This window comes from Elgaria multicarinata, chromosome 5, assembly GCF_023053635.1.
Source record: "Elgaria multicarinata webbii isolate HBS135686 ecotype San Diego chromosome 5, rElgMul1.1.pri, whole genome shotgun sequence".
In the NCBI taxonomy this organism is placed as follows: domain Eukaryota; kingdom Metazoa; phylum Chordata; class Lepidosauria; order Squamata; family Anguidae; genus Elgaria; species Elgaria multicarinata.
Genome location: NC_086175.1, coordinates 113602513 through 113625637, shown reverse-complemented (window position 1 = coordinate 113625637; position 23125 = coordinate 113602513). Strand labels below are relative to the sequence as shown.

General features: G+C 39.6%; 1 protein-coding gene across 1 annotated transcript; it reads right to left on the bottom strand.

The window, feature by feature from the left end:
* Positions 1 to 145: 145 nt before the first annotated feature.
* LOC134399732 (gap junction beta-6 protein-like) lies at positions 146 to 15127 on the bottom strand. The gene is made up of 2 exons (XM_063127821.1): positions 15067 to 15127; positions 146 to 1815 (listed from the first exon to the last, which is right to left on the bottom strand). Exon 2 carries the CDS (start codon positions 1794 to 1796, stop codon positions 1002 to 1004), a length of 795 nt encoding a protein of 264 aa, XP_062983891.1. The 5' UTR covers positions 1797 to 1815; positions 15067 to 15127; the 3' UTR covers positions 146 to 1001.
* Between the last annotated feature and the right edge of the window lie 7998 nt (positions 15128 to 23125).

Sequence of the window (23125 nt, the reverse complement as noted above, 5' to 3'; positions counted from 1 at the left end):
ATGCACCAAAGTCTGGCTCACCTTATGCATAGTTAAATCTACATTTAATTTTCTGTCCTTTAGTCTCTCAGGAACACAGCTAAAATGTGCTTAGTCACTGAATATTTTAAAAATAATCTCCATAAAATATTACACACAAACTAAGTCAAAGGTATTTTTCCTTTATTTGGAACACTTTGTTCTAAAATTTTGCTCATAATGGTTGAAAGAAAATTTCTTCACATTATTTTCAGCTAGCTACCTTCCCTTTCTCTACAATTGCTACTTTCAGTCTACAGTTAAAAAATTAAAAGCAAAAAATATTTAGAGACATTCTACAGTACATGAAACTGATCCTGTTAAAAAATGAATATATCCTATATGGATTATAATACATAGAATTTTATAACTGGTAGTATGTAGGATATTCATAGAATTATTTACAGCATGGAGACATATGCTTAAAAATGATTCACTTCCAACAGTATTAGAATGAAAATATTAGCATGTCTGCTTGTTTTTAAGACAATAATAATATTAACTAAAAAAGAGACACTACTCATTCATACATGTTAATACAAAGGAACATGGAATATCAGATCTTATCAAATACTTTAATTTAGATGCAATCTCACAATTAAAAACTGTTATCACAGTGGTAAGGTGTCTTGTAATACTAACAGTATCTAGTCTGGAAGGCAGCTAATTTCCTTCTCTTTAATTTTAGGGTCAAACTTAGTATGAAGATATTAACAAGTATCACTCTTTAACAAATCAAAGCTGACTTGGTAAGGATATGCATAAAATGATGTAATCTCTTTAATCCTCATTACTCTTTACATTCTTATGCAGTTATTGACCTTTTTTAAAAAATAACAATATGCCTAATTCCAACATGTAGTAAAACTCATGCTTACCCATTTAATTTATTGCTTAGTGAAATCTAAACCAATTTCATATGCAGCTATGAATGTGGCAATTCATTTATTCTGTATCAGATGCATGATAGGTTTACAGTAACCTTAGCTGCTTGGAAATCCTGTTACTGTATTCTGGCAGCTATCAGATATAAGCTCGTTCATTTCATTTTGTTTACTTTCTTCTTTGTTCTCATGGTTGGTGTGATTCTTTGGCGTTCTTGCTCTCCTAGATCTTCTGACACAAAACTTTAGCAGCAAATAAGAGAACTCAGTTACATTTAGCATAATGCAAATGCCAGACACTGCAATCATGAAAATGGTAAAGACTGTCTTTTCAGTGGGCCGGGAAACAAAACAATCCACTACGTTGGGACAAGGCCAAGTACTGCATTTCAGTAGCCGGGGCATGTGATACCCCTGGTACATATAGTAAAACACATACATGAAAGAAGCTTCAAAGATCAGCCTAAACAAGATGCTGGCAGTGTATGTCCACCATAAGGGGCCCTCAATATGAAATCTTTGTCTCTTTATTTCTTCTATGTCTTTATATTCACAGTTTTTCCCTCCCTTTTGGAACTTCTTTTTCTTTTCATGCCTTCTGTATGCAACATGCATTGCCACCAAAAGTGCAGGGGTAGAAACAAAAATGAGCTGGAGGGCCCAGAGTCTGATGTGAGAAATGGGGAAAAAGTAATCATAGCAGACATTTTTGCATCCTGGTTGCAGAGTATTGCAGACAAAATCATCTTGCTCATCACCCCAGACTTCCTCTGCAGCAACTACAAGGATCATAATGCGGAAGATGAATAGGACAGTCAGCCAGATCTTTCCAATACTGGTGGAATGTTTGTTTACCCCTCCTAAAACCGCCTGCAGTGTTCCCCAGTCCATCATATCGTTTGAGTCTTTGGACCTATTATGACAAGAAGAATATGGCAAAAAGATTATGTTATGAAAGAATCCATTAATAACAAGCTGCTCCAACATTATAACTATCAGAAGTATTTATGAGCTGAAAAAATGATTGAAAAGACAGATTCTTCCATTAAATTTGGAGTCCAAAAAGAGTTTAGCAAAGAATGAAAGGGTTAAATCCCCCCCAAGCCTGCTGCAATCCTAATAATTATCATTTCTTTGATGCTATTTGTATTTTTTGAAAACCTGCATGACAAATGAAAAGATAATTTAACACCATGTCTAGTTTGGGCCTGTCTAATGTGCAAGCTTCACAGGAGTACAAGCATGGTATACAAAGGTTATCTTACAAAGGACTGGAATGAGAGGAAACTCACTCGCAAAAGTTATCCACACACACATAGTTGTATTGTCCCTCTTATTTCACTCCAGGTTGCTTTGAATTATTTGTTGAGAACCATTTTTTCCCAGTGGAACAAAGCAAAAACAAAATAAACCACTACATTAGGGGCTGATGTTTATTACAGTCATTAAATTTGCCACCTTTCCCCAGGTAAATTATGAACAGCCCAGACACTCATTACATCAATGGGGTAAAGGACATCAAGAGCCTTTGACCCAGTGCAATGCACAAAGGCTCATTGGAAAATCAGACCAAAGTTTCCATGCAGTTTAGATTTTCCACAAAAGATGTCCCTTTTTAGAGATGTGTTCAAATATTCCTGTGCCAGGATTTACTAACTCCATTCATAATAGGTTTTCTACTGGTTAAGCGCAAAGCTTCCAAAATATGAGAATCCATAATAATTGTGGATGAGTACATATCTTATATATCAGTAAAACTACTATGTAAACAAGAGAGAAAAGAGGCTGTGAACCATTTGATTTTGAATTATGATAAAGACACATCTACAGCCTTCACCCCAGAAGAAAATGGCATTCTTCCTTCCCTTGTATTAAACCAGTGGATAGCTACACTTCTTCATAAAATATTATTATTATTATTATTTATTTATATAGCACCATCAATGTACATGGTGCTGTACAGAGTAAAACAGTAAATAGCAAGACTCTGCCGCATAGGCTGTGAATAATTTCCATATTATACTTTAAGGTCAGTCCCGCAAGCTTATTCCATTTCACATGCTCAAAGCAAGTAACAAAAGCAAAATAAAAAAAATAAAGTAAAAAATAAAATTTAACAATGCTGGCTGAACCTGATGGGTTTTAGAGTCCACAAGTTCCTGGAGAAACATCTTTAGGGTCACAGGTCTCCCTGTCCTGCACAATTAATTTGTGCAGAAACATTCCTTTGTTTAAAGTTATATTTTATTTACAGGTAGGGTGGTGTAACATCATATGCAGGATGCAGTTAATTCTGATCCCTGTTGTGTGTCATGAGTATAACCTTTCATAACCCTGACTCAGGTTATAAGTGTTGGGCAGCAAACAAGCTTAGCCACTCGCAGTCAAACCTGCGTGTCACACCCTTTTACCCAGGAAAGCACCAAAAACATTTTCTGCTCTGCTAACTGAACATAATGCAGCACTGCTGTTTTTAGAATTAGAAACTGCTAGGCAAAATCAAAATCTTAGATAACCAGTGTTACTTAAGGGATTAATGAAATTGAAACTTTAGGAAATAATACAGGACTGTTTCTGGAGTCACTCCATAGTGAAAATGCACTCTTTCCCCTTACAAAGTATACAGCATTATCTGGTAAATCAAGAGGATTTACCAGGATTATTTCCTTTATGCACATTTTAGAAACATGTTATATTGTTTGCTTGTAAGAATAATCAGGATCTTTGTAGCCTGGGCAAAACTAGTTCTGAGTTCTGCTTAAAGCCACTTCACATAGTACTACAGGAACACCAAGTTTTGACTAACGTTTGCTAAGTAAACACATAAAGTGTGAAGAGAAGATGTGTGTTCATGAATACATAGTGGACAGGAGCCAGGAAGCTACAGCTAATCACAATGACCCAATGCATGTCTACTGCATGTCTCCAAATCTTTGGGTACCTGCTTTTTGTCTTCACCACAAATATTGGTCAAACAAGAGTGTACCCATGAAACGATGCAGAGTGTAAAATGCCTTCAATAATTCACATTAAAAACAAAGACATTTTGGATTTTACCAAAGCATTATCTTAGAACCTGGGTCCAGATTTCATGAATTTCTGAGCTCAGATTATTGTCTTCCCGTTGTTTATTAAACCTACACAGTATGTATAGTACAGCTTAGGAGGCATGAATGATACAGGGGTCCACTTCCTCAGCATGTGAGAGATTACTCCCAGTTTGAGTTATGTGAAGCAGCCCAAATTGTGCTCCCCAACTAGGTGCTCCCCACTGCACCCTACAACTCAAATACAGTGTCTAGGCTTGCGTCCCAACATGCTGGCTAAAGAGGAGACATGTCCTCCAGCTTGCATTAGGCAGGGAAAGCTTCATCTTTCCCTGCGTCAGTATACAGATTGGGAGCAAAGCCTGGGAAGGGCTCAGATATTGCAACAATTTTAGTGACATAAAAAGTAACACAACTAAGGTCAGTAACAGGAACTCTTCCTAAAATCATATAATGTGATCAATGCCACTTACAAAAAGATATGACTATAACACTAAATGCTTCTTTAGCACAGGAATGTCCTCCCAACAATCTTTCACAGTCACCCAGAAAGAATACATTTGCAGAACATGGCATCAATATAAATAATCAGATTGATCCCAGTAACAGAGGTCTAACCATTTTAAGGGTTTTTAAAAACTATTATTATTTATTTATTTATATAGCACCAACAATGTACTTGGTGCTGTACAGCTATGGACCAGGGATTACCCACTGATCCCTAATAGACTCCTAAGACCAAGAATAAGAAAAAAATCCTGAAGATGTGATGGCTTCTTCACATGCTAAAGAGGCAAGCCACCTTTCCATTTCAGTTGTAATATTTTCAAGTTGAAAATATCCTCCTCAGCAGTAAAAGATGATGGAAGAAGAACTGCAGAAACAACAGAAATCTACAATACTTGTAGTCATGGGCATGGCTCTCTCCATGTGCGCATATAGCTCAGAGGACAGTAGTTCAGCTTAATTCAGAAGTCTTTCAAGCATGGTCGCATGGTGGCCATAATGTAAAAAATGTGATGGTCCTCAAACAAGCAAATTGGAATTGTGGTTCTTAGTACAATAGATTTAGATCTGTTTGAGGAGCCCTCCTCCACGTCCAACCAATGTGAGGCATATGCTGTGGTAGGACATGGGAGAGGACTTTCTCTTTGTGGCACCCCAGCTGTGGAATGCCCTCTCCTTGGAGGTCCAACTGGCGCCGGCACTGGCCTTATTTCGGTGCCAAGTTAAAACATGGCTTTTTAACAAAGCCTTTGATGGCTAAATTCACCAAGGTTTTAATTGTTTTGTTTCTACTGCATTTAAATTCTTTACTGGTTTTAGCTTGATTAATGGTTTAAGTTGTTTTTGTTTGTTTATTCGTTCAGTCATTTCCGACTCTTCGTGACTTCATGGACCAGCCCACGCCAGAGCTTTCTGTCGGCCGTCGCCACCCCTAGCTCCCCCAAGGTCAAGTCTATCACCTCCAGAATCTCATCCATCCATCTTGCCCTTGGTCGGCCCCTCTTCCTTTTGCCTTCCACTTTCCCTAGCATCAGCCTCTTCTCCAGGGTATCCTGTCTTCTCATTATGTGGCCAATGTACTTCAGTTTTGCCTTTAACACCATTCCCTCAAGTGAGCAGTCTGGCTTTATTTCCTGGAGTATGGATTGGTTTGATCTTCTTGCAGTCCAAGGCACTCTCAGAATTTTCCTCCAACACCACATTCAAAAGCATCTATCTTCCTTCACTCAGCTTTCCTTATGGTCCAGCTCTCGCAGCCATAGGTTACTACGGGGAATACCATTGCTTTTGTTTTATACTGTTTGTATGATTTTATCTGTACACTGCCCTGAGATCCCAGTGATATAGAGTGGGATACAAATGTTTAAATAATAAAATAAAGAACAACAACTGCTCTAATTACAGTTGATTCATAGTGAAACTGAAACGTTGAGGAATAGAGATGGCTGACTCAAGATTCATGATTGTCTATTGTTGATTTACTGCTTCCTGGATTTTACAAATGAGTAAAATATTAACTCTCATCTCTTTCTTTGAGCATGTTTCAGTCTATCACATAGCTGCCTAAAATCAGAGAGCTCAACAAGATGATCACCTCTTATTCAACACTTTTCAAACTGCAGACCACAGAATAGCTCAGAAGTCTGCACACAAATGTCCTACAGCTTTCGAGTATTATATGGCTGCTTCCTGATCTTTCATTAATATTAAGACACATGGGTATTCTCTAACAAGTTACATATTTTATATATATACAAATGAGAATGCACACATGTGAGAGAAGACACATACACAAGACTTTAGAAATCGACATGACTTGGACAAATGTGTATTCTGATTCTTAAGACCCATGAATTTTCAGTCTTACCATCAGGTCTGAAACAGATTTCCAGACTTCAGGATTATAATAAAACAACAACGTAAGCAACATGCCAGCACATTTTAAATTTCTAGTTACAAGCATTTTTAAGCAACCGGCAATAGAGGTTCTTTCCATTTGTGTTTGCTATATAGCAGTCTTCTCTCAGGCCAATGTGTGTGTTCTAGTTTTCATATTACATTTTCACACATCTGGAGAGCTTGGGTAAGTCACAGGAGTGTGCCTACATCTCTGAATAGTAATGTGAGAGGCAGTCAGTAGAGAAACCTGATGCACAATATGCAATGGTAGATGGCATTCACATTGTTATTATGCTCAGTGTTAATTAAAGACCATACAGTCTTTACAAACTACCTTGTCAATTCATTATATATTTCAGCTAGACTATTAGAAGTGCTGGAATATGTGGCAAACTCTCACCCACCCCTGAGTCTTTGGAAAACACCAGACTTTGGATTACTGGTTAACTAAGTGTACATGGAAGAGAAAATTGTTTTACTTTCCAAATTAAATTATAACAAAGTACAAGCTGTGTGCACTTTAATATTGTTAAATGTTTACTGCCAAAGAACCACTTCAAAAGGATTTGAACAACCTGCTAAGGACATGCCACCTTAGAGATGATATTCATGCAACTGATGTGTTTAGATTAGAAATCCTAGAAGATGCCTTTCCACCTAGAAATGGTGATTTCTCCCTAATAACAAGTCCCATGAAATTCAACTCCTTCAAAAGAAATACATTTCCCTCTTTTAATGCAAATCCAAATAGGATATTCATGCTTCCAGATATGTGCATTTTGGCAGTGTCTCAGGTCCTTCTTCATGTTACTGCACTGGTCGATATGCCACTTTTCCATGGCCTTTCAAACATTACTGCATGGACACTGCAGTGATGTTCAAAAGCCACCCCATATACACAGGGCTGATTATTTAGGTCTTTCCTCACCACCTTCTGGCTGAGCAACAATGTGTTAAGGGAATTCAACACAAGAATGAAGCCCTCTGGCTTGGATCCAATGGTGTTGTTCTGCCAGCAGAAGGGAAATCATTGGTGGAATAGTTTTTGCTCCCCCCTGCAGTTCCTGTATGCCCCCAAATTTGCTCTGGAAAGTTGGGGGAACCCTCTGGAGCAGTTTTGTGGGGTGCACGGGGGGGGGGGCTCAGGGGTAAGAGAGGATGGGGAAGTCCCATTGTGCAAGTGGACTTCCACTCATGCAGTGTTGAATCCAAGACTGTTTAAACACAGAGCATTGAAAAAGCACAGCAAACTGCTTAGCTATACCTTGCCAAAAAGTCATAAATCTGACCAGCCTAAGTCATGTCTATTTTTGAAAGCCATGTGTAATAAGCCATGGGATGGTTCATACAGGTAAAGTCTGTGTCTATAAAATGCTAATAAAATAATGCTATCATTCAAGTGCTGTTGTGGCAGATGGAGGACTTATATATTACAGATAACCAAGTTCCTAAAATGCAGCTATATTTACAAATTCATCACATCTCAAATAGTGTCAGGTTTGCCAAATAAAAACTGAAGCACAATAAATAACTGATACATGGTCAAGACTGAGAAAGCCTGATTCTGAAGCAGCAACTCAGAAACAAAGAGGTTTTCTCTGTTCATCATCCATCTTAAATCCTAGTGTCTTATTTTTATAATTCAGTTTTTAATTTAATTCAGTATTTAACATATACTGTTGTTCTGAAATGCTATGTAGGTTTATACCCTTGTTGCATACTAACCAAAGGTAAAAGTTACTTAACGTTTTCCTGAGCATTGCACAACAAAATTTATTTTTAGGCACACCCCTAGCATTAAATACGAATAGCTCAATGTTTTCTATTTACTGAAGATATAGATATGCTGTATGAGTTAGGTCTGGAACTTGGACTAATTCATACAATGTTAAATTGTAAAATTAGACAACCTGTAAGGACTGAGGCTGCAACCTTATTTTGGCTGCCTAGGTGAAGGAAGCCATGCTAGTTGCCAAGTGGTTAATATTCCAGTCATAGAAGACCAAAACAGAACCTGGCATGGAGACATAGCTCATGGGCATGGTAGTTTTTCTGGCAAAAGAACAAACAGTGTATATAAAAATACACTGGTCTAACATTTTTAATATTATTCCTTGAATGTGTTTCACTTCTTTAATCTGCCCTCATCTGCCAAATGTGGCTTCTCCCTTCTCTTGATTTCTTTTTCTTTTCTTTGCATGATGAATAGAGAAAGGGGAAAAAGTAGGAGAAAATGTGGCAAGAGTCAACAATGTTTTTCTGCCTGCACAAACTGGATATGTATATTTATTATTGCAAAACTTATTGTATTTAATTAAAAGTAGATCCATTATAGATAAACAACATAAATATCAAATTCAAAAAAAACTTACCAAAAAGTCTTTTTTGTCATACTAAATAAATAATACATTAATAGAAAAGTGTTCCTTATTCTGCCTATAAGCAATAAATGGTTTCAATTTTATATATATATATATATATATATATATATATATATATATATATATATATATATGACGTTTACTTCTTGGGAGGAGAGCAATGACAAATCTTGATAAAATAGTTAAGAGCAGAGACACCACACTGACAACAAAGGTCCGCATAGTTAAAGCAATGGTATTCCCCGTAGTAACCTATGGCTGCGAGAGCTGGACCATAAGGAAAGCTGAGCGAAGGAAGATAGATGCTTTTGAACTGTGGCGTTGGAGGAAAATGCTGAGAGTGCCTTGGACTGCAAGAAGATCAAACCAGTCCATACTCCAGGAAATAAAGCCAGACTGCTCACTTGAGGGAATGGCATTAAAGGCAAAACTGAAGTACTTTGGCCACATAATGAGAAGACAGGATACCCTGGAGAAGAGGCGGATGCTAGGGAAAGTGGAAGGCAAAAGGAAGAGGGGCCGACCAAGGGCAAGATGGATGGATGATATTCTGGAGGTGACAGACTTGACCTTGGGGGAGCTAGGGGTGGCGACGGCCGACAGAAAGCTCTGGCGTGGGCTGGTCCATGAAGTCACGAAGAGTCGGAAATGATTGAACGAATAAACAACAACAACATATATGTTACCTCTCTTCTTATATTCTAGTAACGGGCAGTATCCAGCTATGCTATTCCACTAGTGCAAATTACATTGTGTAAGTGGAAACTAGATTCTGAACTATGCGCAAGAGGAGAATCCAACTAAAGTTAAGTTTGTCCAAGCATGGTTGTTCAACCAGCTTAACTATAATGCACAACAGAAAGATTCAGTGGAGCTCCATTAGTGCTATTTGAGTTTGTGGAATGATACCATTGTATACTGCCCATAATTAGTTAATTTTACAAAACATATTCATATGGTTTACTTTCTCAGTCCGCACTAGTAGAGGTTGGAGCATTGGTAACTTTGGATCCACTGGATCTAATGCCAAGTGAATCCCTCAAGGCCCCCCATAATTGGGCCTCTCAACTATGTCAGCTTGGAGCTGGCATAGCAAATTCAAAGGGGGGGATTAAAAAACCCACAAAGATCAACCAAGCTGAAAAGCCCAGCAAATCTGCTCTCCCACACTTCCTGCTCTGATTAGCATGAGCCAGCAAGGCTTTGGAAGCATCAGTAGGTGCACCGTTTAAGTTCTCTAACCGCATTTAGGATTGCTGTCTTAGTCATGACTAACTTAAGTTCCACTGAATTCAATGGGGCCTCAATGGGACTAATTTGGTCTGGATTGAATCCATTAGTTTGGTAGATTATTGTAATACATATGTAATTGATAAAACAATTTTAAAAACTATTGATAGGATTGGGGAACATGCACCCTAAGCCTGCAAGTGAGAGACATATACAAGAGTATAACTTTGTGTGTATACTTGATGTATACCCCATCCACATAACAATGCTCACCTAGGGCTCCTTTTAATTGGTAGGCAATGTCTCTTGTTTTGGATAGGAAGCACATCCCATCCATCAACATCAATTAGTCATTTATAAATTAGTAGTTGCTCATGACTAAACTGAAAGACTTGGGACCAATATTATTATTTGAAGGAATAGTATGGAGAAATGTCTATAAGATGCACAAAGTAGCAAATCTGAAGTTTTGTTACTGTGTTTGTGCAAAAATATGTGTATTACTTAGAATTTTTTTTCTAATTCTGATATTTTAAGCATTCCCAACTTAGCATTGTCTTCATTGTTCCAAGTTCTGTGAAGCCAAACTTAAATTAGTCCAATAGAAGGCATTACTTTACTTCAGATTTTCCCAGTTGTTGGACTACAACTCCCATTAACCCTGACCATGCTGGTTGGTGGTCATGAGAATTGTAGTATAGTCCACCATCTGGGTGTCTACAGTTTGGAAAGGCACTAGCCTTCTGGGGCAAAAATAAACATTATCTCTGCTTCTGGTGATTAAACATGGCCCGACTGCAGTCCACCAGGAGAAAAACGTTCAGCGAGGTGGCCCCCTTTGTTTGGAACACCCTGCCCTTGGAGGTCAGGCAGGCACTAACACTGTGTAGCTTCTGGTGCCTTCTGAAAACAGCTCTATTCCAGGAAACATTCCTTAACTGACAGGCACAGTTTTTTATTGGTATTCTATTTTTAATATTATTTTAATGGTGATTTAATCTTTGTATTTTTTACTGTTTTACTTCTTATGTTCACTGCTGTGGAATCTGTTTCAGATATGGAACGTTATGCAAATTTTGTAAATAAATAAATGTGAGTGTCTCCACCTTTGGAGAGTTAGCATTAAGCAGCATCGGGCAGGAACATTTATACAGGATAATTTGTAGGCAGAAGGCAAGTGTACTTAACCCTTTCTATATTGCTAATACTCCCCTGCAAATAGCTGTCTCCTTCTCACAACAAGACTGTTTCTATTCTTAGGACCTAGTGAGAGAAAAGGGATAGTAGGCATTCTCTGAGGAGAACTGGTGAGTAGGAAAAGGACTAAGCACCCCTTTCTGCCCAGCCCACCTGGTATCCATGTAAATGTCCTCCTCATTAGCATTATCCTGTATTTTCTCCACAACACATATTTACACCATTAGAGAGTAGTGAAAGTTGATGCAGCTGCATCCTGTATTTAAAAGATGGAATATCAAATATCAATCAGTCTTTATGCAAAGAAGATACGACACAGATTTCTAAATCCTATTAACTGTTTCAACAGCATGCCATATAAAGTCAACAACTATCATCACTTTACTCAGGGAAAACTCCCACAGACCTAGGACCAAAGTGTTGGTTAGCGAAATAATTGAGGACATGATTATTTTATCACTTCAGTTAATCACAGTAACCAAGAAACATCAACACTTTTAGGGATGGGTGAATCTGTCAATCTAGATTTCTCTTTTTTCCAGTCTTAAGTTTGGTTTGTCTCAAATTTTGAGAATTTTTCTAATTTTAAATTTGGCTCATCCTGAAATTTTAGATTTTCTAAAAAGTTCACATAAAAATTCATATGTATTTTTGTGCACTTCTCCTAACATACATTTTGTACAAAAAAACTTGCTGAACCTACACATTTTACAAACAATTTCCTTAATATAATGCATTTTGAAACATTGTTCTCACTAATATCTGCATTTTTGTGTGCACTTTCCCCTATTATAAACATTTTTGTACACATGCTTTGATTGAAGAACTCCATTGTAAAATTCAGAGGAGTGTGAATTTTGAAGGATAACTGAGTTTTGGTTTGTATATTGGCTCAAAAGCACAGAAAAATACAAACTGAACTTATTTTTTCCTTCATCCCTAGTCAGTAATGAGTTGGGGCATAGTTTATGATGGGCTGGTGACAAGACATGAAAGAGGGAGAGGAAGCCACCTAATACAGAAAGGTTTTGCAGAAAACCAAATTGCTCTTTTTTTCTGGGTAGACAACTTTAACTAACTCCCTGAAACTTTTGCATTCCCTGAAACTTCTGCATTCCAACAAAGGAACTTGGGGAAACATGCACATAACCACTTCACCACTGAAGAAGTGTAACAATGCAGGGTTACACTTCTCTAGTGGCATTAAATTTTACTTAGTATTGCATACGACTTCCAAAAGTCTTGTAGGATCACTGTTAAGGGGACATGGCTCCAAATAGAAATAACTGACCACAGCATCCTTTTATCAATCATTTCTATAGCACTGGTGACATGGAAAGATATTTACAGCCCTTATCACATTTATCCTCACAAGAATTCTGTGATAAACTGCCATTATTTCAACATTACTGATGGAAAGCCATATCTCCCTCACCATATTGTGAACATTTGTGTACAGAAACAAACTTTTATGGTCACATTTTCCAACTCTACAGAGGGTCAAATAAGAAAAAAACAACCTATGGTGTCACAATTCATAGTGGTTTTTGTTTGATTAGGGTCACACATAAACCTTCAAAAAGATCATTAGTGCTGTCAGGTTTACAGAGATGATCATCAGTTTGAGAAGGAACAGGGAAATGATTTATTTATATTTGCATTTCATCATTCCTCTAATGAGCTCAGGGAAATATTTTAAATCACAACAACCCTGTCAGGCAGGCTTGGTCTTTTTGCTTCTTCTCTGGATTAGGGCTGCCAAGAGACAACCAGTGAAATAGTGGCTGTGGAGCTCATACCTTCTCAAACCCTAAATCTTACATGTGTTAGATCTATTGCATGCTCTCAAGCTTGACAAGAACACAACATTATTGGAATGTGGGAATACATAGCTACATGAAGTGAAGGAAGCAATATATGACTACAAATGTGAGGCAATGACATAATGAAGACAAAACCGAAGTGAAGTAGTGGCCACTGTATGGAAAAAGAATCAGAAGTAATTGTCTGCATTGAATAGAGAGTTGGAGTAGCTGATCTTTGAGGTATTTTCCAATTCCATGATTCTACTGGGCATAGGAGGAAAGTGTAACAGAAATATAAACCCACCCATGGTTACAACTTGCCTGATGTATTTCCTAAGTGATGAAAAAGTAAATTAGATGTTTTCAAGTTTTCAAGTAATCTAAGGTGCTATTAGGTGTGTAAGTGCATTCTTGGCAAGGTCAATAGAAGTACCATCTGAGGACTAGGCAGGCCAATTTCCAAACAGTAATAACTTTAGTTTTACAATGGACATCTGAAGAAAGCATTACGAGTCCAATTTTATGGTCTGGATTAGGTGATTTGTCCAAGATCTCATCACTGTATTTGGCAGAAAGGAACAAGACACATATTCTTACTTATTCTCATGCCTGATAAAAAGAAAGTTCTGGTTTCTCTTAAGAAAAATTAGCCCCCTGTTACTTATAAACCTGTCACCTATCCCTAAGATTATAATCAATGATTACCTAGATGAGAGATCAGAGGAAAATGAAACAAAAGGTAAGAGAGCTATTGAAGAAATAGATTCTACAATATGCCATCTCCCTAAACTCCATATTTAACAAACCTGTTGTGCAACTCAATTACAAACCAGTCAACTTTTTGTGTAGAGTCAGGCCAGACACATTGCACTTTTTATGCCTAATCTTTGCTACTAAATAATAGAAAATCACAAATTGGGAAGTCCCACTAAGACTAAATGGACTATTACTATGAAATGGAAAAAATCTGGAAAAATACTAATGTAAATGATTGTTTCCCTTGCCAAAACGTTTAGATATGTTTCTAAGAGATGTTTCACACATAAAAATAAAGTCTAGTGGCATCTCAAAGACGACAAGGTTGATCATGGCATAGGTTTTCAGGAGAAAGCCCTGGTTTCATGGACTGGTTTTTATGTTTGCTTCAACACTGGAATTTTTCATTAAGGGAGGAAATGCTCCATAAGAAGAATCCTGCTGAATGGCAACAAGTCCCATCTAGTCTAACACACACTTTTTAATAGTATCCAAAGGGTGCAACAATTATAGTAGTCAGCCAGGTGCCTCTGGGAAGCTACAAGCAAAGCATGAAGGCAACACCCCACTCCTGTTTTTTGTACCCAGCACCTGATCTTTAATCATAAAGAATAGATGAAGACCCACACTGGTTCAGACCCAACAGTCCATCTAGTCCAGCATCCTGCCGACTAGATACCTCTGAGAAGACCACAAGAGGACAGCCGTGAAGACAGTAGCACCTGCCCATGGAGCCATGATGGCTAACAGGCTAGCCCTGCATCAATTTGTCAAGCCTTCTTCCCTTCCACCCACTCACCCCCATTTTCTCTTTCACCTAGGCAAGCTAAACCAGGGTCTACTACCCCTTTTGTCAAAGCAGTGCTCAGTTTGAAGCCAGGATCCCTCAGCAAGGCTTAACCCTGAAAAGTTTCACTCCCAAAATAGTAGGTTAAACAGCATTAAAAAAAGAAAGAAAAAGAGAATGGCTCCGAGCATGTGCAGAGGGCGCTTCCCTATCCAGCCCTCTTCCCTTTGGATTACGAGGGAAGTCTTCCAGACAGACTTGGTTCCCAGCGCTTTAGAAACGAAAATGTCATGTCTCTACAGGGTGCCATCGCTGCTGGGAAGAAAACAAGACAGTACAAGTCAATGCATGGGCCGACACCGAGCGCTTGTGACGTTAAGCACTCAGCCCCACTGAGCCAGCGAGGGGGACCGGGGTGGTGGTGGAGGAGGGACCCTTCGCTACTCTCAGGAGCTCGAAGGGCGTCGAGCCGGGTAGCGCTACTGCCCTCACGCCGTTCCCAGCGCGGCGCCAAGCGAACTGCAGGCAAAAAGACAAGGCGCGAAGAAACCTCACCTGTCAGCCTCTGAGGGAAATCAAAGCCCCGCCGAGCCGAGCGCACCATGGGCCGAGAGGGGGAAAGTTGTCAGGCTCCGACGGCGGCCGGAGCCGGGCTTCCCGGTTCTCCCGGCAAGCAGCCGGCGCCCCCTGTTGCGCTTCGGTGGGCAGGGGGTTGTCGGCGGCGGCGCTTTCCCCCACTTCGGATCAGAAGGCAGCGTACCGTACGTCTCCTTCGCTGCACCTCGGAGCATTCAAAGTTCTTCTCTGCTGATTTGCGGCGGTTTTTAACCGCGCCCCCCTACCTGCCAGCCGCCCGCCTTCTCTTGACGTACTGTGATTAGAGGAGGAGGAGGAGGAGGAGAGGCCTGGTCTGGAGGAGGCGGGAAAAGAACGTGAGGGAAGGAAAAGGAGCGTCCGGAGCGCGCCTCAGGGCGACGGAGGAGGAAGGACTTGCCTGGTCCCATCCTAAGAGAAGATAGGCAGGTGAGAAGGCGCCTATCAAAGGAAGAGGCTATCTCAGGATACACTCGCCACCTTTCAAGTCTAGCCATTAGTGGAGCAAAACCAGTCAGACATGCATGAAAGGGGCGTTGGGCTCCCACTACATGGTGTAACTGTGGATAGTTAATTATGCCGTTTTGGGCCAGTTAAAGGGGGAAATATCCAAGCAACAGTAGCATAATACCTTTATTAGGGCCAATCTAAAGTCACAAAATATTTTGAGCTAATTTTCATGTTTTCAGGTAATAAATACAGGTGCAGTGGAAAACTACACAAAGAGTGGGGCTGACAAAACATTCAACTACATTACAAATCGCTTTTCAGTATGGACGTCTCATCATTCAAAAGACACTGAGCAGCTGTCTCATCTTTTCCAAGACAGAAGAAGCAGTGGGGAAAGCTGGGAGGCTTAAAAGTGAAAGATGATGTCATCTGAACCCCTCATAAAATTTGGAGAATGGGGAGGGGGGGGAGAGAGATTTGCCAGATAAAAGCTTTATTTGGAAGCATCCACTGTTTATAAAAATGTAGGTGCAAGCCAGAGTCAAACACATTTAACTCAAATTGGTTTCAACAGGAGAGAAGCATATGCATAATTCCTTTCCATAGCAAAAAATGAAAAGGGGAAAAAAGTTTGGTTGGATCATGACTTCAATTATATTATTTCAATAATTGCCTAAAAATCAGACATTTGATTGGCCAACACACTTAGGATGCAATCTTATGCCTGTTTAGACAGAAATGAATCCTACAACTGGCTGGGGGATAGTGGGAGTCGTAGGACAATAGTCAACAGGTAAATATTTACCAAAGCAGCAGCACAGCAGGAGTAGGCAGACTTCAGACTTGTGGAATCTACTTTGTATTTTTACTAGAGCTCTGAGATCCACCATCCAGAGCCAGATATACACTTAAAGAATTCTGAGCGGAGGAACTTGGGTACCAGAACTGAACAGAGCTCACAGTTCCACACAAAAATCCACTCCTGATTACTTCCAAGGTTTATTCATGTCATTATAATTTGTGTGTGTGTGTGTGTGTCATTTTGTTGCTAAACAATTGCAGATCCACCACTAGGTTCAAATTTTTGTTCTGCCCTGATCTAAAGCATTAAAGAAAAATGGTATCCCCACAAATTGCGGGTCACACATAGCACTCCTTTCTTGGAGGGTCGGAATGAAAGCAGGGCATGTGTATTGGAGGCACTTCAGAAAGCTGGCTTAAGTTCCAAAGTTCATATTTCTTCATTCAGATGGGGAAAGGCTTTTGCTCCTTTCACAAAATGTGGAGCAATTAAAATGCCTCATAGGGTTTTTTTCCAGTCAGGACATGCTATCCAATTTCAAATAAAAGTCCATTGTGAGCCAAAGTTTTTAAGTGCAAGGATGCCAAGATGAAGTTCCATGGAACTGCCTTAAAAGTAGATAATCTGATAGAAGATGGCAAAATTTAAAATATGTCTTTATCAGGCATTAAGATATGGTGTTGCTATCACATATGCCAAATAAAACTTTAACGATAAACTGTGATTACTACCTGAATCTATATCACCAGCATAGCTAATGTGATTTTTAAATAAATTGATATCCATATTTGTCCTGAGTCTTTTGAAACATCTTATAAAAAAAACCTGCAATATATGTTAACCCAAAGTAGTAAGTACTCAGCCCATCATTCAAAAGCACCATACAACATTTCTCCATTCGCTGTTATAAGTGATGTTGCACAGGTACAAAAGAGAATAAATTTAATATGACACTAACAAAAACAGATTTGGTATATAACATCGAACTTTGATTTGATGCTGAAATATATTTCAATAAAGAGAAGATTCAGCTTCTCTTTATAACAGACTTGTCTGATCCTTTGAATCTTAACGTTGCAGTTGGCATTTTTCACAGAAAGTCACTAAGCTCAGCTTATAACCTGGAGTCAGCAGACATTTTCCCATGGACGACTTTAAGGGTAGTATTAATATAGGGTGACCATATGAAAAGGAGGACAGGGCTCCTGTATCTTTAACAGTTGTATTGAAAAGGAAATTTCAGCAGGTGTCATTTGTATATATGGAGAACCTGGTGAAATTCCCTCTTCATCACAACAGTTAAAGATGCAGGTGCCCTGCCCTCTTTTAAATCTGGTCACTCTAGTATATCTCCTGCAGCTTTAACTGGAGATGAAGAGGGAATTTCACCAGGTTCTCCATATATACAAATGACACCTGCTGAAATCCTCTTTTCTATGCAACTGTTAAAGATACAGAAGTCCTGTCCTCCTTTTCATATGGTCACCCTAATTAATACTTCTTGGTGGCTCTTTTGATAGATCCAGAAAAAAGTTTAGCTTATCCAGTTTTCAGATATCATTGTTAAACTTGTTTGCTTTTAGGAAAAATGTTGGTTTTAAGAAATGCTGTTTTTTAAGTTTTTGAATTCTGACTTTCCTGCATGCTATGCCATCACATGTATTGACTGGGATACTATCATACCACTTTAGGAATCTCCATTCCTCCTAAAAGTACACAACCTTAGTATTCAGGTTTGTCAAATGGTAAAGTAATGAACAACAACACTATTGTTCCCCTGACTGGATAAAGTACATGTGTTTTTACTTGCTAGAATTAGAGCAAAAGCAGATGGCCAAAGGAGTCCAACTAGATTGCTCCCTTTCCCCAGCTGCTTTCAGATGAGGCTTTTGCAAGTGATAAGAACACCAAGGCCGTAGTTAGACCTAAGGTTTATCCAAGGATTGTCCTGGGGCCAAACCTGTTCATCTAAGTGCCACACAGGGCATCCAGCGCTCAGGCAGGGATGAACCCAGGATGATCCTGGGATAAACCTTAGGTCTAGCTACGGCCTAAATCAGCATACTCTCAGGGCAAACAGATATTGTGCTACTTGCTGCAGTGCTAATTCACACTCTAGTGCATTGTTAGATTCTTTTAATTTACTGAAAATGCCCTTGTACAAGCATGCAAGGAGTATTTCTTGGAACTCTCTTTACCAAAGCAGGTAGTATCTGGGAATATATGGGCTGGTTCACACGATCACCCCAGCCCACTGTGATTTATTTAAGCCATGGTGGGTTGCAGCATGTGCTGGTGGCCATTTTGAATATTCATTGTCTAGTGGGGGTTGTCATGGTTTGTCATGTCATCTAAACCCATGCAGCAGGGCATGTTTGAAGGTTAAACAGTTCTCAAATAATTATACAACAAGCCATGGATTATTTGAGGGTTGTTTAACCCTCAAACAATCCCTGGTGCTTCTGTTTGGATGACATGACAATCCATAGCAACCCCTTGCTGGGGGTTGAATATTCAAAATGGCTGCTGGCACACATCACAACCCACTGTGACTTATTAAGCCACAGTGGGCTGTGGTGATATTGCAAACCCAGTCAAGATATGGTCTGGATTTAGTAGCCAGGTAGTTTTAAACATGGTTTAACGAACTATACATAGATAAATTGATATGTAAATGAGAGAGAAGGAGGAGGAAGTGTTTTCTGGGATGGGGTGGGCTAAATTCAGATTAATTGATTTACTTTAAATACATTGCCAGCAAGGTTTTTAATTGCAATGACATATCAATGACAAGCAAGTATCTGCTTCAGTAAGTGACATTTTATTCATTTCCATCTTAGTGGCCAAAGCCAGGCTTGAGACTAGTGAGTGCACATTTAACAGTCAGTAGGCAGAATGAAGCACCTTTGATGGGTTTATTTATTTATTTATTTATTACATTTTTATACCGCCCAATAGCAGGAGCTCCTTCACATACTGGGAGCACGTGTTTAGCTTAATACGAATTTGCTATGCATGCATGGCTGTGGGATCAATCTCAAACTAATGAAATCAAGAAAGGAGCTTGTTTGAGAATTACTAGCCATGCTCTAAGTACAAGTATTCTTAAGGAAGAAGTTTTCAAAAATAAACCCTGAACTAGTTACGGTTTTTTGTTAAAGAGTTCAGCTTTCTAGACTAAGATAATTTGAATCAGTGTTCAAACTATCAGATAGTGGCACTTATTTCACATGCCAGCAAGGTAATGCTCAAGATCCTGCAAGATAGACTCCAGCAATTCATGGAGCGAGAATTGCCAGATGTCATGTTTCTCGCCTGCCCAAGGGTCTCTACTTCCCTTGCTTGGCTTCGTCCATTTTCTTCTGCTGCCCCTTATGCCTGGAACGCTCTTCCAGAACATTTGAGAACCACAAGTTCAACCGCAGCTTTTAAAGCGCAGCTAAAAACTTTTCTTTTTCCTAAAGCTTTTAAAACTTGATTTTGTTCTGACTTTATACTGTTAGTTTTACCCTACCCAGTGCCTGTTTACCCTACCCTGTGCCTGTTTGCATTCTCTTCCCCTCATTGTTTTATTATGATTTTATTAGATTGTAAGCCTATGCGGCAGGGTCTTGCTATTTACTGTTTTACTCTGTACAGCACCATGTACATTGATGGTGCTATATAAATAAATAATAATAATAATGTACAAGCTGGGCTTAGAAAGGGCAGAGGATCTAGAGACCAAATTGCCAATATCCGCTGGATAATGGAAAAAGCCAGGGAGTTCCAGAAAAACATCTATTTCTGTTTTATTGACTATTCTAAAGCCTTTGACTGTGTGGATCATAACAAACTGTGGCAAGTTCTTGGTGGTATGGGGATACCAAGTCATCTTCTCTGCCTCCTGAGGAATATGTATAACGAACAAGTGTATAACGAACAATGGCAGGGTTGTATACTCTCACCTTACCTATTCAACTTGTATGCAGAACACATCATGCGATGTGCTGGGCTCGACAAATCCAAGGCTGGAGTTAAAATCGCAGGAAGAAACATTAAGAATCTCAGATATGCAGATGACACCACTTTGATGGCTGAAAGCGAGGAGTAGCTGAGGAGCCTTATGACAAAGGTGAAAGAAGAAAGTGCAAAAGCTGGGTTGCAGTTAAACCTCAAAAAACCCAAGATTATGGCAACCAGCCTGATTGATAACTGCCATATAGAGGGAGAAAACGTGGAGGCAGTGACAGACTTTGTATTTCTGGGAGCAAAGATTACTGCAGACGCTGACTGCAGCCAGGAAATCAGAAGACGTTTACTTCTTGAGAGGAGAGCAATACAAATCTTGATAAAATAGTTAAGAGCAGAGACACCACACTGACAACAAAGATCCGCATAGTTAAAGCAATGGTATTCCCCGTAGTAACCTATGGCTGCGAGAGCTGGACCATAAGGAAAGCTGAGCGAAGGAAGATAGATGCTTTTGAACTGTGGTGTTTGAGGGAAATTTTGAAAGTGCCTTGGACTGCAAGAAGATCAAACCAGTCCATACTCCAGGAAATAAAGCCAGACTGCTCACTTGAGGGAATGATACTAAAGGCAAAACTGAAGTACTTTGGCCACATAATGAGAAGACAGGATACCCTGGAGAAGAGGCTGATGCTAGGGAAAGTGGAAGGCAAAAGGAAGAGGGGCCGACCAAGGGCAAGATGGATGGATGATATTCTGGAGGTGACAGACTTGACCTTGGGGGAGCTAGGGGTGGCGACAGCTGACAGAAAGCTCTGGCGTGGGCTGGTCCATGAAGTCACGAAGAGTCGGAAGCGACTGAACGAATAAACAACAACAAATATGTAATGTACCCCTTGCCCTTTACATTCAAAATTCATTAAACTGCAAACAAAAGAATATTTCTTGAACCAAGCAGATATTTAACAAAATCTAGTTTTAATGATGAGCAAATACAAGATTTTAGTAGGAATTCAATTCTAGTTGATTAATGTGGCATCTGATATTGTTCCATATTTACCGTAGTTTGAGGTTAGAAGGCTACAAGTGGGATCTGCAACAAAGTGTTGCAGTGTATCTTCTCCCCTAGAAGAATTGCTCCTGTTCAGTATTCCAGTCAGCCATTCCCTCCAAGCATGGCATTCCACTCCCACCCCCAAGTGTCCCCTCAGATTTCTTTAGAAAGAGTCTTTTTGTACTTCTCCAAACTTCAGAGTCCCACCAATGCATATTGATTCTTTTCTCTTGTTTCTCAGTGGCATTATTTTGGCTGCAATCCTGGTAACACTTACAACCTGAATTCCCTATTAGAACACAATATATCCATGCAGTTAAATGCCAACTGAACCCAGAAAATACACCCAAAGAGTCATTTCCTTTTCTACATAATTACCACATAACAATATGCAGTGTCATAGAGGTTTCTTGTAGTTTCAGAAATACTTGTTTATTAACCATTATAGTTCAGGTAATATATTTAATTTTTATTCCAAAACATCTGTGTTGGCAAAATGCAGCAGAAGTCTGCTTGGAGAGCTGTTGTATTTCAAATTATATCTTCAGATGAAAGGATCTACATGTTAGGTGAAATGTTTCCAATCCATTACACCTGTATGACAAAATATCATTGGTTTATGGTCATACATATAACTTCACCATGTTTTGACCCCAGGTTTTTGGACTTCTGAAGTGCATCTTGGTCTTGTTGTGTGGACTTGCCTCACCCTCTGTCCAAGGACTGAGTTTTGACCTGGCCTTAACAGAGGAGGGAAAAGAGTTAGGGGTAAAGAGACTGGGCTAGAAATGGGCCCTCCTTTCTTTCTTTTTTTCAAACATTTTTATGGGGTTTTAAGTGAGCTGGAGTATTGTTTCCTAGTACACCTGACAATCTATGTAAAAGGTTTCAAAACTGAAAGCAAAGGAACATATTTGCTTCCTGCCATCTGATAAGCAAGGGTGGAGGACAGACCAACCAGAATGGCAGTGGGGCTATAGGCGTGTGCAAGGGGTGTGCCAGGTGTGCCCAGGCACACCCTGATGTCTCAAGCAATAAACATAGAATTGAGGGGAGCATGGAATAGGGATCCAGAGGGAGATCTAGACACAGTGGGAATGGTCCTCCGACTGCCTCCCGGCTGCCCTCCGGCTGCTCCACTGCTGCCGACCCTGACAGCATGCCATTGTTCCTGGAGCAGGAGCAAAAAAGAATTGCTCTGCCAGGAGCCACGCTTCAAAGAGGCCAGGAGGAGGGGCCCTGAAGGCTAATATCACCTCCTAAGACCCTCCTCCAGTCAATGTCACCACTAAGTCCCACCAATTCTGCGCCTTAAAGAGCATCTCTTCATTCCCCCTTTGCCTGCAACAGACCTCCTGTGGTCAGGCAAGCCAAACATGTAAGCCATCAGTGTCTACAATATTTAATAAATAAATGAATAAAAGTAATGTCCTTTATGAATGAGTATTCAATAAATGTTTGTCTTTAAAAAAATAAAATAAAAAATTACCTGGGTTCACACCCTAACCAAATGTGCAGTGCACACCTATGTTTGGGGCAGAAGGAAGGGCAAGAAAGGAGCTGGAGTTTAACTTGGCCATGCCCCCCGCAAATCTGGCAGCACCAACTGCATGCAAATAATTGAGAGTTCTGTGTGTTCCAAGAAACATATTATGCGATAGAGGTTCAGAGGTAATTTTGTATCAATGAGAGTAGAAACAAAAACAAAAAAACATGAGGCTAGAGAAAGTATATGTAAGTGCTTTCTTAAGACTCAAAGTGGG

Excerpts from the sequence above, each read along its gene's own strand:
- LOC134399732 (XM_063127821.1), bottom strand. The coding sequence starts at position 1,796 with ATGATGGACTGGGGAACACTGCAGGCGGTTTTAGGAGGGGTAAACAAA.